This window comes from Lipophrys pholis (genome assembly GCF_963383615.2).
Source record: "Lipophrys pholis genome assembly, chromosome: 16".
NCBI classification, from domain to species: Eukaryota; Metazoa; Chordata; class Actinopteri; order Blenniiformes; family Blenniidae; genus Lipophrys; species Lipophrys pholis.
In genome coordinates, this window is record NC_137634.1 from 3,382,566 (window position 1) to 3,400,835 (window position 18,270).

At 40.0% G+C, this 18,270-nt stretch overlaps 2 protein-coding genes across 2 annotated transcripts; both read left to right on the forward strand.

Moving 5' to 3' along the window:
- Positions 1-1,524: 1,524 nt before the first annotated feature.
- On the forward strand, positions 1,525-5,622 carry LOC308121500 (uncharacterized protein). Its single transcript, XM_080482758.1, has 2 exons — positions 1,525-1,776; positions 4,470-5,622. Exons 1-2 carry the CDS (start codon positions 1,605-1,607, stop codon positions 5,261-5,263), a joined length of 966 nt encoding a protein of 321 aa, XP_080338884.1. The 5' UTR covers positions 1,525-1,604; the 3' UTR covers positions 5,264-5,622.
- Positions 5,623-6,061: 439 nt separating this feature from the next.
- LOC308121501 (uncharacterized protein) lies at positions 6,062-8,236 on the forward strand. The gene is made up of 2 exons (XM_080482759.1): positions 6,062-6,259; positions 7,231-8,236. Exons 1-2 carry the CDS (start codon positions 6,088-6,090, stop codon positions 7,995-7,997), a joined length of 939 nt encoding a protein of 312 aa, XP_080338885.1. The 5' UTR covers positions 6,062-6,087; the 3' UTR covers positions 7,998-8,236.
- Positions 8,237-18,270: the final 10,034 nt, after the last annotated feature.

Sequence of the window (18,270 nt, forward strand, 5' to 3'; positions counted from 1 at the left end):
GATCCGATAAAAAAAACTTTTATCACAGTCGGTCTGTCGACTCCCTTCTCTCCTCCTCCGTTAAGGTACCTGATGTCCGGTGTAGGTACAAGATCTGTCCGGGGCGGGGTTTGAACCCGCGCACGGTGATGACGTTTCACATTATGATTGGCTATGATGGCGTTTCGCATTTTGACTGGCGGTGTAGGTACCAGATCTGTCCGGGGCGGGGATTGCGCATGCGCATGCGCCTGAGCTACCAGATCTGTTCGGGGCGGGGTTTTTTTTCCTGCGCCTGCTCGTGACGTCATGTGTGTATATATAAAAGAAACAAAAAGTGTGATTATTTCGATAGAACGACATTAGCTGTGGGGTTTAAAGAATAAATGAAAACACATCGTGACTCTGAGATATTTGCCATGTCTCTATTATAAGCGCATGCCATGGACGCTTCACCAACCACAGGTATGTTAGTACGCTCTTCCTCCTCCTCTTCAATGTGTGGAGCTTCATGTTCCTCCTGCTCCATGCTGGAGCTCGACTTGATATTGAAAATCTTTAACGAGCAGATGTGAACTTTGAAGGAATGGAAATAAACTATCTATGAATCCAAAGGGTTTTGTTATTCAGAGAGTTTTTTATTTATTTATTTATGAGTCCTAATTCAACCTTTCACTCTTTATGCTACATAGGAAAAAAGATCTTTTTGCTCACATGCAACACGTGCCTCCAGAAATACGATGTTTTGAACACTTTTATGGAATATATGTCTGTAGCGTTCAGTATCTGTTTTATTCAACCTCATAATTTAACGTCACTCTTTTTAGGCTATATATGAGAAAATACTTGCACTTACGTGCTACATGCAACCCATGCCTGCTGAAAACATATGGAAGATGATATGTCTGTGGTCTATCTTGAAACTGAATACATCAATCAAAACATGTAATACATTTTTCAAAGTAAACGTTTATTTGAAATAATTGACTAAAACAGTCCAAGAAATTTCTTTTGGTATTCATCCAAACACCTTTGTCAGCTGTAATACAGAAATAGAAGATAGTTCCAATGAAAGCACACCAGGATGTCACTTAACATGACATCAAATACACATTACGTTAAGATAGTTCCATCCATACCAGCCAAAATTGATGCAATATGTTAAATATACTATAAACAGGGCAAACAAATTTAACGAGAAAGTCAGAGACATAAAATTTTCCTTTTGTGGATGAGCGTTACGTTCTATATAGGATTCTAACTTTGACAGTGATTGGTTGATTATGACTCCCACAATTATTCCTGGCATCATTCTGCAAAATTCACAACCAATTAGAAATTCCAGGCATCGTCTCTCCTTCAAAATATTTCGTTTTATGTTAATAGATCACGATCATTAAATTGATCGTTGTGAAATACACGTAACAGTCCATTTAGAAAAGAACTCCCAACGACTAATAACCTGCAGTTCCCCTATGTTTCCAGTAGGTGTCAGTATGAATCTGAACGTTGTATGTGATCCTCCAACAAGGCGAGAGAAGAAGCACCCTTGGAGGCTGGAGCTTGTTGGACTCCGTTGCTTTGTCGCGTCTCACGGAGGAAACATTTATTCTCCTGCAGCAACGATGACTTCTCTTCAGACGTTGAGAGAGTATATCAACGACCGACTAACTGCTGCTGCTGGAGAAATATTCACCGTGTTTGAACGAACTGTCGTCCGGTACGAGGAGGAGATTTGCCGTCAGCGGAGGCTGCTGGAAATCAGCTGCAAACCTCCAATCAAGTTCCACAGAACAGGTATGGAAGAGTGTGAATGAGCACATGAATGTGATTCGTGTTGGATCTCCAGCGTTATGGCTGTGTTTGGTTTATCCACCGCAGAAAAAAAGCAGGATTTGGGCGAACCACGATAAATCCAAACGCGCACACTCTTCTTCTCCAACTCTTTACGTCGACTCAATCACACAGCGCCCCCTGTGGCGTGGAAGTGTAAATCACGACCACTGCACAATATTACATTTTAGTAGATATAAAAGCTCCTTTTATCCCCCCCAAGAAAATATTCATTTTCAACTCAACTGTCAGTTTTTAGGGTCTGGGCAGAGGTGGGCAGGACCCTATTGGAATGCAGAGAATTACCATTTAACGTTATTTTACAGGCCAAACCCCAGGGATTAATAAAGTGATTCTGAAGTTTTAAAGTTTATTATGAGATGATGACATCACGTGGACCCCCACATTGTCCAAATTGAACAAAAGGTTTTTGTACTGCTTCCTTTTCTGACCTTATACTAACCTCAAGTTGCATTTTGGGAGAATACGCGCATGCATTTGTACAATTCCTGTAGAGAGGAGTTCATTACAGCCTCATATAAAATAATGATAATATTAAAGCAAACAGAGCTCTGGTATCGGAATAGTATCAGTATTGGCAAATATCCAAATTCCGGTATCGGCTCGGAAGTGAAAAAACGTGGACCGTGTATCCCTAATCCCTAATCCCTACCTACGTCCAAGAAATTTGTGAGACATATGCAACACATCAGGCCACATGAAAATATCACCCACCCTTGTTCTCTAAACCAAACTAAAATACACAGTGGGCCAAAATGTTAAACTTAATTTTAAAGTTACAGTCCAACATTGATATTTACTGAAAAAAATCTCCCTCTAGATTTAACAATGAACCTTTTCATATGGACCCAAACAAATTTTGCTCAAACGCTGAATATGGAACAAGCAAAGTTCAATAACGCTACAATATATAACTTTATATTGCACCTATGTAAAATCGAATTTCAAATTAAAAAAACACATCAATGGCATTAATTTCTAAAATCAAATTAAAATAATAATTGTACGGCTCTTTTTTTAACTTGCAGCCTTCTGATTTAAATTTCAACAGTAACCTTTTTCCACCGGCTAATTTAAAAATAAGATAACAGTAATAAGCCAAATAGCTAATAATAATATCCTTCAATGAACGTGACACCATTCAGACCCGTGCCTTAAAGTGGCACGAAAAAGTGCATTAAGAAAACATTAATTTTAGCTCACTTTGCTGCACACTGATCGACCCTGATGTGTTCAGACCAAATCTTCATCTACGTCTGGGCTCAGGCTCTGAGCTGAGGAAATCCTGAGGATCGAGCGAAGGTGTTCATCAGTCAGACGTCTGCTGCGAGATGTTTTGGTCATCTTCATCGAAGAGTATAGCTGCTCACGTAAGTGCTGTTCAAGATGACGAACGTCTGAGCAGCTTTGGTGCGGAGCTGAGGCCTTGCATCAGGGAGGAAATGTGGAAATTGTGCGGCGCCCACGGCGTCGTACTTTGACTTCAGTGTGTCACTACACTGACGTTCAGTCAGCTCCATTTGGATGTTGGTTGGTGCGTTTTCTGCGGAGGGATTATTGGTGAAAAAGGTTTGAGCGCTTGTGAAAGTGGAATTTGCCGTCGTGTACCTGGAGAATTTTGGTTTCTCTCCACAAATACAACCCCACACTTACACATTCACAACTTTTTAATTGCAGGTGCACAAATCCTGTCTGACGAGTCACGGATTAAAGAAACTGACAGTCACATTTTTCCTACAATTTTTGCAGTAAATCTGGTGAAAAACACATTTGTGCAGCGGAATCAATGAGACGTTCGTCCCCACGAGTCACAGATTCTGTTTGCTTCAACGACAAATTACACATCCGCGGAGATATCCGGCGGAAAAAAATACCTGTGCTGTAAAAAATAACGCATTCATTTAATTAATTACTTTAAATCGTTTTAACTTGTTAAAAATTAAGTAACGCTGTTTTGTTACTTCAAAACTACAGAGCGGCAGAATACTGAGCAACTATAAGATATTAAAGCAGAAAGGTTCACTTTGAAAAGTACCTGAAGGCTTGTTAAGTGAAAGTGAAAGTCTTTGTCAGACTTTTTAAAGCTGAATTTAAGGTCCACAGGAGTAATTCTGCTCAGCAGAACAGCAGGTTGTCATGTTGACTGACTAGTAGTATTTTACCAAACTGCGAAAGCTGGATAAAATACTTGAACCTTGCAGGTGTGTTAAGTATTGTCGCGCTCCGGCGCTGCCTTGCTTGTTTGTCCAGTACTTTTTTGTTCACGCATAGAATGTCCGATAATGTTGTGGTCGTTGATGTTCTTTGAAGAGGCATTTCCTGAGAACATTTAAAAGCAGGACGTCTATTTATCTCTTCATCTCAGGTAGCCCGGGAAACGGGAAACAAAAAGTGTGAGTATGAGAGAAGATCAGTGAAAATACCACCAAGAAAAAGTGAATCCAGAAAAGTAATCTTTAATCCACCAGCTGTTCAGCAGCTAAAGGTGCACGTCGAGTCGTAATGCAATTGCTGTACGTCATTTTTTACATTTAGAAGAAAGTTTTCAATTTCACAGCGTGACTCACAGTTTTTTTTTTTTAAAGCTTGAATTGTAGAAGTAATGTAACTAACAGTTCACTCTTTTGTCCCTCCAGAGCTCCCACCGCACCGTGACTGTGGGGAGGAGCCGCTCTTTAAGCAGAAGATAAACTACCGTCCCGACCAGGAGGAACCAGAACCGCCACAGATCGGGGAGGGTCAAGAAGAACCGGTCCTCCTGCTGTTCAAAGAGGGCCAGGAGGAACCGGAACATCTCCAGATCGGAGAGGAACAAGAAGAACCAGTACTTCTGCTGTTCAAAGAGGGCCAGGAGGAACCGGAACATCCACAGATTGAGGCGCACGAGGAACAGGGGACCAGCTCAGAGGGAGAGCGGCTTAAGCTTCACCACGAGGAACCACCTGCTAAAATTGTCCATAAAAAACAGAAACTAAGTCAGAATTTAAAAACGGCCACTGATAAGACGATAACTTGCGAAATCTGTGGTAAATGTTACAACCGACAGAGTGAGTTGGTGCGCCACATGAGGAGTCACACAGGTGAGAAGCCGTATTCTTGCGAAACCTGTGGCAAAGGTTTCGGTGTACACAGTACTTTGTTGGTGCACAAGAGAACTCACACAGGTGAGAAGCCTTATTCCTGTCAAATATGTTTTAAAAGTTTCAGCCAACAGAGCAACCTGTTGGTCCATATGAGAACTCACACGGGTGAAAAGCCGTATTCCTGCGAATTTTGCGGCAAGCGTTTCCATCAGCAGGGTAGTTTGATGAGTCACGTGAGAACTCACACAGGTGAGAAGCCGTATTCTTGTGAAGCATGCGGGGCAAGATTTAGTCACCGTAATTCGTTGCTGCACCACATGAAATCTCACAAAAAGACAAAGTCATGAAAGACTCTGTGGGAGATCTCATTGAGGAAGTCCAGCTTGAGCCCCAAATCACAATTTATCATCCAGTTGAAAGAAAAGATTCCGGATTTAAACATTGTTGAGACTGTTGGTTGAAGAAAAGAAATGTTTTCAGGTTTGTCACAAAGCAGAGCTGTTAAATGAATGTGGTTTCCATTTGTGTTAAACTCCACAGAGGTTGACACCCGGTCCCCTACTTGTATAACGAATCTTGGATAAAGTACGTTTCATTTTTATATCTAACACAACTGTGTTTTTGTGTGTTTTTTGAAAAATGTTATGCTAAAAATCTTTTATATCCAGATGTGAACTTTGAAGGAATGATATTAAAATGTTCATATAAAACCAAAGGGTTTGGTTGTTTTTTTTACACTGCTGAAATACGCTGTTGGAAAACATTTATAGAATATATGTCTGCATCAAGTCTTGAAACTGAATGCAATTTCTAAATTTACATTTATGAAAGTAAAATATAGATTAACAATAGTGCATAGTTTCTTACTAGGTTCAAAATAAGTAGCAGTTTCCCTCTTCAATATTGACTATGTGTTTTGTTCAGAATATAGTTCTCCAGTTCTTTCCAAGATGCACTACAGTATGAGCAGCCGTAAAATACAAAGAACAGTCCATTCATAAAAGAGGCCAAACGCTTTCTTTTGCAGCTAATAATCTGCAGTTCCCGCTGTGACCACTGGGAGTCAGTGTGAATCTAAACGTTGTTTGTGGGAAGAAGTAGCGACATCCTACGCCATCAACAGGCGCCTCGATCGTGTCTCACAGGAACTATTTCATCTCCTGCAGCAACAATGAGTTCACTTCAGTCTTTAAGAGAGTTTATCAGCGAGCGACTGACTGCTGCTGCTGGAGAAATCTTCACCGCGTTTGAACAAACTATTGTCCAGTACGAAGAGGAGATCAGTCGTCAGCACAGGATGCTGGAAATCATCTGGAAACCTCAAATCAAGTTACACAGGACAGGTATGAAAAGTCGGAATGAACGCCTGAATACGACTGGTGGAAGGTCTCCATCGTTATGGCTGAGTTTGCTTTGTCCACCGCAGACAGACAGAAGCAGGATTTATGTCTCTTGCGGGGAAACTTGGAATGAGTTCAGACTTTGACTTTTTTTTTTGTTTTTGTTTTACATTTCCAGGTTTGAATCAATAGACAGTTGCAGTTTAGTTCAGTCGCGAGAAGAGCGTCTGGAATCACCACGAACTACAATAGAATACATTGAGACAATGTCAGAATAATAATATGGAAAGTCCTTGAAAAAAATGTGGAGGGTATTTCTATTTTCTGAATGTTCTTTGGAGTAACTTTGGGACTACAGTTTGTCTGTATTGAGATGAACTCTCACACAGCAGCAGGATTGATTCGTGCTTTAAGAACACAGTTTTTAATGGTTCTACAGTAAATGTAAAATGAAATGATCAGTTTTATGAGTGTTTATATTCATCTATAGTTTTTTTTTTTTTTACTTTTCATAATATTACCTCATGAATCATGGTAATATTGTATTTATTTTTAAGATTTTTCCTATTGCCTTGATGCGGGTCTTAATCTTACCAGCTGAAATAATAATATTTTAAACATAACTTTAATCTTATTGGTTTGCATGTTGTGTGTATAACCAACCGATGGAACTGTGGACATTGCTGTGTATTGAAGTTTAGCATGGTAAACAGTCAGTACAATGTTGTGCAAATATGAGAGAAGATAAGTGAATATACCGCCTAGAAAAAGTTAATGGAGAAAAGTAATCATTAATCCACCAGCTGTTTAGCAGCTAAAGGTGCACATCAAGCAATTATGAAACAACAGTGCATTATTTTAGAAAATGTAATGAAGGTTTTCAATGCCACTGTTTGAGCCCACATTTTTTTCCAAGCTGGACCTGTAGAAGTAATGTAACTAACTTTTAATCTTTTATTTTTGTGTCCCTCCAGAGCTCCTGCAGCACCGTGACTGTAGGCAGGAGCAGCTGTTTAAACAGGAAACCAACAACTGTCTAGGACAAGAAGAACCAGAACCACCACAGATACAAAAAGAACAAGAAGAACCAGGACTTCTACGGTTTAGAGTGGACCAGGAGGGGTCAGAACCTTCACAGATTGAGGAGCACGAGGAACTCGGGACCAACCAGGATAGAGGGCAGCTCATACTGAAGGTTGAAAGTGGTTCCTTTAGGGTTCCTTCTGTTGAGGAGCAAATTGACCTGCATGAACCAGAAGAAGAACCGCACACTGAGCAGGTCCTCGCTCAAGAACCAGAACCTCCACAGATCAAAGAGGAAGAAGAAGAACCAGGACTTCTACAGTTTAAAAAACACGAGGAGGAACCACCGTGTCAGAACTTAAGAACTGCCACTGATAAGAAGAAAATAAATTGTGAAATCTGTGGTAAAAGTTACAATCGACAGTATGCCTTGTCGATCCACAAGAGAACTCACACGGGTGAGAAGCCGTATTCTTGTGAAACATGTGGGAGAAGCTTCAGCCGACGAGATTATTTGTTGGCCCACAAGAGAACTCACTCGGGTGAGAAACCATATTCTTGTGAAACATGTGGGAAAGGTTTCACTCAACATGGTACTTTGATAAGACACGTGAGAACTCACACAGGTGAGACACCGTATTCTTGTGAAAAATGTGGGATAAGATTTAGTCATCTAAGTTCATTTCAGCACCACATGAAATGTCATTATCCAGTTTAAGAGAAATGTTACTGATTTAAACACTGTTGAGAAACACTGCTGCTTCAGGAAAAGTTTTGTTACTGGTTTATCACAAAACATGAAGATTTCAGTACATGCAGTTTCCATTGGTGTTAACACAGAGGCTGACCCCCTGTTGTATAATGAATCTTGGAGAAGCACAATTCACTTTTAATAACAAATTTTTTGAGTGTTTTGAAAAAACTTTGAAGAAATGATGATAAAATGTTTATGAATCCATTGGGGGGGGTCAGTGGTTTTTTAAAAATTTATTTAATGTGAATGAGTCATAATTTAACGAGAACGTTTTCACCAGATTACGACATGGGCATACGTACTTAAACAGTACAAAAGTCAGAATTTGGAAACATCCACCAGGCCATTGTTTTCTGTGGTAATAATCAGAAACAGAAAAGGTGCTGGCTAACTGCAGAAAATTTGGGTCAACGAAGGAATATGATGGAGGGACTGAGGAGAGGAGAACGGGCAGAATATATTTATTTATTGAGGGAAATATGTAGTGATGGGTAATAATGTAGACGGGTAGAGCCAGCAGATGGCGGTAGTGCAACTACGTGGATGCAAACTGCCATTAAATCGCAGAAGAAGAAGAATCTGTTGTTAGCATCTACTGCTGGCTGAGGTTCAGTCTCCAACTTGGTGAGCCTCGTCTCCAAAACTAACAAACTGCTGCACTTAGTACAGACATCGTTATCAATAAATGAGGCCGAAGAGTGAGAAAACATGAGACACTCTGAGCAACAGAAAGAAGAAGCGGAGAAGAGGACCGAGTAGCCGTCACCGATGCTCATGCTCAGCTAGCGAATGAGTGAAAAACAAGCTTTAGTGAGGAGAGGTGAAGTTAGTGTTTGTGCTCAACAAGCTACGATTGACAACCGATCAGTCACAGTTCGGTTTAGGCTGTAAATATTCCAATAGATAAGATCATAGACTTTTACAACTGTAGACTGCGCAACCAATACTACTAGCCGGAGCTGCCATAGCAAATAGGCGCTGACTTCCGGTAGTGGCAAAAAGCCTCCGGCCAGCTCCATCACAGTGAGAGAAAGTTCAGATAAATATAATAAATAATAAACATAATAAAATACATGTGTATAATTATCATTTTCACATCACAAAGACGCTTCACAAAAACCTCATACAATATAATTTGAATGTTTTGAAGTTCCCTGACCTCCATGCCTTACAGGACTAATTACTGTCATAAGCATTTCAATGATGCTCGGCCCAACTACCGCTGTCTCTTAAGCAATTGCATGCTCATTACAAAGATAATTATAAATAGATCAGTTCAGAGTAATTAATGATTTATTATAATGATAATAATTAAACCAGAACAGTGCTTTTTTGGCACTCAGACACTTTACATATAGAACACAAATGAAGAAGAATAAAATGAAGAATTTATGGAAAAGCCAGTTTATTTATTTTGCCAACAATATGACAATAGCTTCAATATGCTTCAATATAAAACCCTAAAATGAACAAATGCTATCATGGGTACATACAGGAAAGTTTTACCGATTATCTTTCATGTACTATGTATCTAATACAGTAAACCCTGAATGGGTCAATACATAACACAATTTACCCTTAAATGTCAAAGTATCATCTCGCTTGTCCTCCTACCCTCGGTGTAAACATGTATTCTCCCAAAATGAGGAAATAGTAGGAAAGATTTTTTTAAATCTAGACCAAATATTTAGCCTGATAGAATAATATTAACACAAGCCAATAAGAATAAATCACCCAAAAATGTGCAGTACGTATACATTGAACACATGCAATATACAATGCAATACAAGTAGTCTGGGAATCTTTCGTAGATAACTTGTGAAATCTGTGGGAAAAGTTATAACCGACCAGATTTGTCTTTGGTCCACATGAGAAGACATGAGAACTCACACAGGTGAGAAGCCGTATCCTTGTGAAACATGTGGGAAAAGTTTCAGTCGCCAGACTAATTTGATGAGTCATATGAGAACTCATACAAGTGAGAAACCATATTCTTGTGACTCATGTGGCGAAACGTTTCAACCAACAAAGTCATTTCATAGTCCACATGAGGACTCACACAGGTGAGAAGCCATATTTTTGTGAAACGTGGGAGAAATTTCTGTGAACGTAGTTCATTGCTGCGCCACATGAGGAGTCACACGGGTGAAAAACCGTATTCTTGTGAAACATGTGGGAAAAGCTTCAGTCGCCAGAGTCATTTGATGAGTCATACAAGAACTCACACAGGTGAGAAACCGTATTCTTGTGATCCATGTGGCAGAAAAATTTGCTAATCGTAGTTCAGTGCTGCACCACATGAAATGTCACAAAAAGATGAAATTATAAAAGAGTCTGGGAGCTCTCATTCAGGAAGTCAAGCCCAAAATCACAAGGCGTGCTTCCGAATGGAAACATTACTGATTTAAATACTATTGAGACTATTCTTCAGGAAAATTGTTGTTTCTGGTTTGTCACAAAAAAATGGAAATATTTCAATAAATGTGGTTTCTATTGGTGTTGAACTTCAGAGGTTGACAAACGGTCCCCATGTTGTTCAACAAATCTTCGAGAAACACATTTCATTTGTATTTCAACGCAACTGCTTTTTTGTGTTTTTGAAAACTATGAAAAATCTTTTATGAGCAGATGTGAACTTTGAAGAAACAAATAAAATGTTGATATGAGTCCAATAGGTTTTGTTATTCATTGTTTTTTTATTTAACATAAATGGGTCATAATTTAACTTTTCACTCTTTATGCTACGTCAAAAAAAACCTAAAACTTGTTACTGACATGCGACACACATGCCTGCTGAAATACATTGTCTGAAAACTTTAATGGAACGTGATGTGTCTGAAGCATGTCTTGAAACTGATTACATTCATCAAAACATGTCATCCATCTATCAAACAAAAGATTAATTTGAATCAATCGACTAAAACTTACAAACACAATGTTTTAGTGTTCATACAAACACTTTGATCAGCCGTCGACATCAGTAGACTTACCGACATTCGAGTCATTGAGTCTAAGTAGGACAAGCAAAGTGTTACTATGCAGTGATTCAGTATTTAACAGTCTGAGATCAGTTGGGTCCTACAGTAGGCAAGACATACTTTATGGAGTAATGGATGAATAATCAGGGGACAGAAATTGTATTTATGTGGGTTTCTGCACATGGGGTGAAATGAGAGGCCTGACAAGTTGGCCAAGAAAGTCACGGCCAAAACAAATGTTGATGCCATTATCAAGTTGGCAAAAACAGGGAAAATACATACATTGGAGGGAAAGAAAGCAAAATGGCACCATCAGTGGGACAAATGCACAAGAAGAAGGCATTTTAACCCTATTCTTAATGCAGTGGGCGGTACGAGGAGTGGAGGACGCAGTCCGGAAGAAGAGGCTGTTTTCACCAGATTAAGAATTGAGCACACCTACTTAAACAGAACAAAACACAAAATGGGGAAACATCCAACAGGGATTGTCTTCTGTGCTCAGAATCAGAAACAGTAGAACATGTGTTGGTTAACTGCAGAAAATATATGAACGAAAGAAGGAATATGATGGAGAGAAAGAATGGAGGGAGGAGGAGGAGGCAGATGATTGAATATATATTTTTAAAGCGTGTTTATTGAGGAAAATGTGTAGTGATGGAAAATAATGTAGATGAGTCGAGCCAGCAGATGGCGGTAGTGCAACTACATGGACGCAAACTGCCGTTTGACCTCAGAAAAAGAAGCAGCACGTCTTTGTTGTCATCGACTGCTGGCTGCAGAGTCCAGTCTCCAACGCGGTGAGCCTCGTCTCCAAAGCTAACAAATTGCTGCACTTAATCCAAACACCATCATCACTAAATGAGACCGAAAAGTGAAAAAACATGAGGCACACTGAGGAAGAGGCAGGTGGAGGAGAAGAGGACAGAGAAGCCGTCACCAATGCTAATGCTAAGCGACGCCAGCGAACGATTTCAATCAGTGGTTTTAGTGAGAAGAGGTGAAAATAGTGCTTGTGCTGAACAAGCTACGATCAACAACTGACGCCTTACGGTGCAGTTTTTGCTGTAAAACGTCCAATGGTTAAGATGGGGAGGTGGGTAGCTGGCTGGCGCTGCCTACTGGAGCTGATGTCGCAGCGCGACGCCATCTTGGATGGGGCACCCTGCACCTCCAGTGCATTTAAATACTACTGAGGAAGGCGTAGTCCGTCTGTCATAATCCTCATACCCCGAATTTTCACCTATAAAAAATATGATCGTTAACGCTGAGATACCTTGTGTTATGCTTTATCTTGTTTTCCAAAGACTGATATATAATATTGCGTATTTATAAATATTTACATTTAGAAACGGAGCAAGAGAGAAAGAAAGAGCGAGAGAGACGGCCCTTATGTACATACGATTAACAGAAGCATGTCTTCATTTTTTTTTGTGTGTGTGTTGTGAGTTTATTCAATTCAATGCAACTACTTCAGGCACATGCCTACGCACACGCATGACAGTTTTTTTTACTCAGTTGTGATGTTAACATATGTATTTATTTATAACATGTTAGAAGTGTATATGTGAGTATGCGTAAAAAGAGTCACAGAAACAAGCGTGAGATTTTAATCCGAGCAGATTAATGATGGTCACAGCTGTATGGAACATATGAAATATAAATACATCATTGGGCTTAAGTACACTTTCAGCGAAAGTCTCAGAGAGGTCCACTGGTCGGTTCTCTTCAGCTTTCCTTTAAATTTTTGTAAACAAAACACAGGCAAAGTTGCTCTTTCTGCATTATCGCCAGGCTACTCTGGTGCTATCGGATAGTGAGATGCCCCATCCAATATGATGGCGATGCTAGATCACTCTCAAGCACAGAGTGAGGCGTCTATCTATGGGCATTTTCCAATACCCATATTTGTCCATACTTGTGTTCCCGTGTACTCGTGAAACGTCATCAGTGGGAGACCAAGTACTGACCCAATTCTTAGGCCTTTTCTCACCGCGTATGCATGGAATACCCGGAGGTATTCTCACTCCACCTACTTTATTGAGGATACATCGATACCGGACCTGTGTAGACTTGGGAAGACAGATTACCCATAGTGCTTTTGGCGAGATAGCGGAGGAGATCCGCACTTCCGAGGACGGCCTGCAAGTAGTTACTCATGACGTATACGAGTACGCACTGGCGTTCAAAGAATTGGAAAATGGCCCATGTCTATGGAGGCAACAGCACGGCTACAGGAAGTAACTGAAACAGGAAGTGATACGATTTCTGCAAGGTGAAATATCTGATACAATAGACCCCAAAAAGTGAATATACAACACAATACACCCTAGAATATCAAAGTAACATCTCGCTTTTCCTCCTACCCACAGTTTAAACATTTATTCTCTCAAAATTTAAATATAGACCAGATATTTTCCCTATAAAATCACCCCAAAAATGTGCAAAATATATATATATATACATTTAATACATGCAATATACAATGCAATACAGGTAGTTTCAGAATCTTTTGTCCATATACAAGGAAGTTTGCATACTGACCTGCAGTTCTCCCTCTGTCCAGTAGGTGTTGGTGTGAAGCTGAACATTCTTTGTGATTCTCAACGAGGCGAGAGAAGAAGAAGCTTTGGTGGCTGTTTGGAGCTTGTTGGACTTTCTTCGTGTCATGTCTCACCGAGGAAATATTTTATCTCCTGCAGCAACAATGAGTTCACGTCATTTTTTGAGAGAGTTTATCAACGAGCGACTAACTGCTGCTGCTGGAGAAATATTCACTGTGTTTGAGCAAACTATCATTCAGTATGAGGAAGAGATTGACCGTCAGCAGAGAATGCTAGAAACCAGCTGGGAACCTCAAATCAAGTTAAACAAAACAGGTATGAAAAAGTCTGAATGAACACATGAACGTAACTCGTGGAGGAACGTGACAATTCTTTTGAAGCTCACAGACAGAAATGATGCTGCAACTGCAGTTCTTGTTCAAAATGAAATAATAGGAGTAACTATAAAGCAGAAACATAACACAAATCAAATAAAACTTAAACAAATGCAACATTGATAGTTGGGTAAAGTTTATGTTTTACTTCAATATGTCATGCAAACCGTACAGAAAACGGATAGTGAATAGACAAAGTGTCATTTCAAGTAGCCTTTCCTGTCTCATCCATCTCTGTAAAATATATACATCCATCACATCAGTGACTTTAGTCTTGTTTCCATCCAGAGAGTCCACTTCAACACATTGGTCACCAGAAGACGAGCTCTCGTCTGGAGCAGGAAGAACATGAAGCTCCACACATTAAAGAGGAGGAGGATCTTGTTGAAGTGACTGTGACTGATGGTGAAAGTGACGATTCCCACGACTCTGTGAGAGACTTGACCACCGAGCGACTAACCGCTGCTGCTATGGAATTATTCACCCTGTTTGAACAAACTATCGTCCGGTATGAGGAGGAGATTGGTCGTCAGCGCAGACTGCTGGATATCAGCTGCAAACCTCAAATGAAGTTCCACAGAACAGGTATCGAAAAGGATTTGTGTCTCTGCCTGGAAACTTGGATTGAGCTCAGACTGGCTTTTTTTGCACATTTCCAGGTTTGAATCAATACACAGTTGCAGTTGAACGCAAAAAGAGTGTCTAGAATAACGTCCAACTACTTGATAATACACAGACGAGATTAAAACAATGACTATTCATTGAAAAAACATGTGGGACATTTCTATTTTCGGACTGTTTTGTGGAGTAAGTTTGAGATTATTCGTTGTCTGCATTGAGATCCTGGATACAAGCGGCTGAAATGAGTTTCCTCCGTAGAGTGGCTGGGCGGACCCTTAGAGATAGGGTGAGGAGCTCAGTCACCAGGGAGGAGCTCGGAGTAGAGCCGCTGCTCCTCCGCATCGAGAGGAGCCAGCTGAGGTGGCTCCGGCATCTGTTTCGGATGCCCCCCGGACGCCTCCCTCGGGAGGTGTTCCGGGCATGTCCCTCCGGTAGGAGGCCTTGGGGCAGACCTAGGACACGCTGGAGAGACTATGTCTTTCGGCTGGCCTGGGAACGCCTTGGGGTCCCACCGGAGGAGCTGGAGGAAGTGTCTGGGGCGAGGGAAGTCTGGGCTTCCTTGCTTAGACTGCTGCACCCGCGACCCGGCCCCGGATAAGCGGAAGAAAATGGATGGATGGATGGATGGATGCATTGAGATTAAATCTCACACAGCAGCAAGAATAATGGGGAAAATTTGTGCTTTGAGAACACAGTCTTTACAGACTTGGGCAATATCGTGACGACGTCACATCCAAAAACTTTATTAGCTGTCTTCTCACTAAACAACACTGAAGAGAAACATTTTAGCCTACTAATAGTATTAAACCACACATACATAAGTGCTAAACAAGCACTCGTTGTTTAGGCATTAAATAAATTATATTTAAAAATATATTACAGGCTTAGACGGGCAGATTTAGTTTTTTTTGACAGGTAAGTGTATTATTGCCCAAGCGTGATGGTGAAGAGTTAACACAATGTTTTGCCAATGATATCACTGAGTTCAGCAACTGAAGGTCCACATCGAGCAATAATGTAAGTAGAAGTAATGTAACTAACCTTCTATCTTGTACTTCTTTGTCCCTCCAGAGCTCCTGCAGCATTGTGACTGTGGGGAGGAGCAGCTCTTGAAACAGGAAACAAACTCCTGTCTAGAACAGGAAGAACCAGAACCTCCACAGTTCAAAGAGGAACCAAAAGAACCAGAACCTTCACAGTCCAAAGAGGAACCAAAAGAACCAGAACCTTCACAGTTCAAAGAGGAACCAGAACCTCCACAGATCAAAGAGGAACTAGAAGAACCAGAACCTTCACAGATTGAGGAGCACAAGGAACTCGGTACCAGCCAGGAGGGAGAGCAACTTATACTGAAGGTTAAAAGTGATTCTTATAGGGTTCCTTCTATTGAGGAGCAAAGTGACCTGAGTGAACTAGAAGAAGAACCAGACACTGAGCAGGTCCTCTCTTATGACTCTGAAGTCCACAATGTAACAAAACATACGGACTCAGAATCAACTAGAAATGACGAGCTCATATCAGTCGCTGATAAGAAGATAACTTGTGAAATCTGTGGTAAAACTTACAACCGACCGGATATTTTTTTGGTCCACATGAGAAGTCACACAGGTGTGAGGCCGTATTCTTGTGAAACGTGTGGGAGCAGTTTCTGTGATCGTAGTTCATTGCTGCGCCACATGAGAACTCACACAGGTGAGAAGCCGTATTCTTGTGAAACATGTGGGAAAAATTTCAGTCGCCAGAGTAATTTGATGAGTCACATGAGAACTCACACAGGTGAGAAGCCATTTTCCTGTGAAACATGTGGAAAGGGTTTCAGCCGACAAAGTACTTTGTTGGTCCACATGAGAACTCACACGGGTGAGAAGCCATATTCTTGTGGAACATGTCATAAAAGTTTCAGGCAACAGCATAGTTTGTTGGTCCGCATGAAAACTCACACAGGTGAGAAACCGTATTGTTGTGAGACATGTGGGAAAAGTTTCAGCCGACAGAGTACTTTGTTGGTCCACATGAGAACTCACACAGGTGAGAAGCCGTATTCTTGTGAAACATGCGGAAGAAGTTTCTGTGCTCGTAGTTCATTTTTGCGCCACAAGAGAACTCACACAGGTGAGAAGCCTTATTCTTGTGAAACGTGTGACAAAAGTTTCAGTAACCACAGTAATTTGATGACCCATATGAGAACTCACACAGGTGAGAAGCCATATTCTTGTAAAACATGTGGGGCAAGTTTCAGTCAATACGGTACTTTAACGAATCACATGACAACTCATACAAGTGAGAAAGTGTTTTCTTGTGAAGGTTGGGAAAACTTTCAACCGATAGAGTAATTTATTGGTCCACATGAGAACTGACACAGATCTGAAGCTGTGTTTTTATGTAACCTGGGGAAAGTATCAGTCAATACGGTACTTCTATGAATCATATGACCACTCAACAAGTGGGAAACTGTATTCTTGTGAAACATACGGGATAAGATTTACTCATCGTCATTCATTCATACATGAAATCTCTCAGAGATGAAATCGTGAAACTATGGGAGATCTCATTCAGGAAGTCCAGCTTGAGCCTAAAATCACAAGGTATCCAGTTTAAAGGAAACGTTACACATTTAAACACCATTTCATGTCGAACACAGCTTCCTTTTTGTGTGTTTTGAAAGATCTTTCATGAGCAGATGTGAACTTTGAATGAATGAAAATAAAATGTTTATGAATCCAATGGGTTTTGTTATTCAGTCTTTTTCATTTAACATGAATGAGTCGTAATCAAACCTTTTACTTTACATGGGAAAAGTACATTTTGTTTACACGCAAAACATGCCAGCCGAAATACAATGTTTGAAAATGTTATGGAATATACTGTGTGTCTGCAGCATGTCTTAAAACTGATTATATTCATCAAAACAAAAGGTTTATTTGAAACAATTTACTAAAACAGACAAGCAAGATGTTAATAAGAATACAAATTTAGACACGATTTAGACACACCGAACTTATCAATAACTTTCAGAGTGGAGCATGAGCTAATGTGTGAATAGCAAAGGCTGGCTAGCTCATACACAGTAATGTAATGCAAACAAAATGTTGTGATAATAATTTGCGTTTCACACTTATTGTATTTTACCATTATAATATTGGGAATAAATAATTTTGTGTTTTTTGCAGTTCTCCCAAAACATGACCTAAATCATCTTGTAAAGGGTTGATCTTTATCTGTGCTTGAACTATCATATGGAACTATTTGACCTCCATACCAAGCAACTACTTTTCATTATATCAAAATAACACTTAGTTAAACATAGATAATGTTTGTGTTTTTTAAGATTTTCCCAGAATACGCCTTGCACAATCCTGTAAAGAGTTATTTAATCAACTTTGAAGTAAATTAATACAGTGGTTGTTTTATTTTTGCACATTAATTTAATATAAAGTTTCGGCAGTGGACTTTGATTTTATGAATCATCATTATATATAACTTAATGATACTACCACGTGTTCTTATAAATATTTTTTTCTATCGCCACTCAGAGGCTTCATACATAAGAATAAAAGGTAGTTAAACAAAGAGCATGTCTGTCTTCTTAACTATTCACCCGCAACACGACGTGAATCATCTAGATACTAGATGATTCACGTCGTGTTACTAGATTCTAGTAAATGATTAAATAAGTTCAGCGGTTTTATCTGTACTGTAATAA

What these genes read in the sequence shown, in the direction of transcription:
- LOC308121500 (XM_080482758.1), top strand. Translation starts at nt 1,605, where the DNA reads ATGACTTCTCTTCAGACGTTGAGAGAGTATATCAACGACCGACTAACT. An exon ending in AATCAAGTTCCACAGAACAG is followed by an intron (nt 1,777 to 4,469) that starts GTATGGAAGAGT and finishes TTGTCCCTCCAG; the next exon opens with AGCTCCCACCGCACCGTGAC.
- LOC308121501 (XM_080482759.1), top strand. Translation starts at nt 6,088, where the DNA reads ATGAGTTCACTTCAGTCTTTAAGAGAGTTTATCAGCGAGCGACTGACT. An exon ending in AATCAAGTTACACAGGACAG is followed by an intron (nt 6,260 to 7,230) that starts GTATGAAAAGTC and finishes GTGTCCCTCCAG; the next exon opens with AGCTCCTGCAGCACCGTGAC.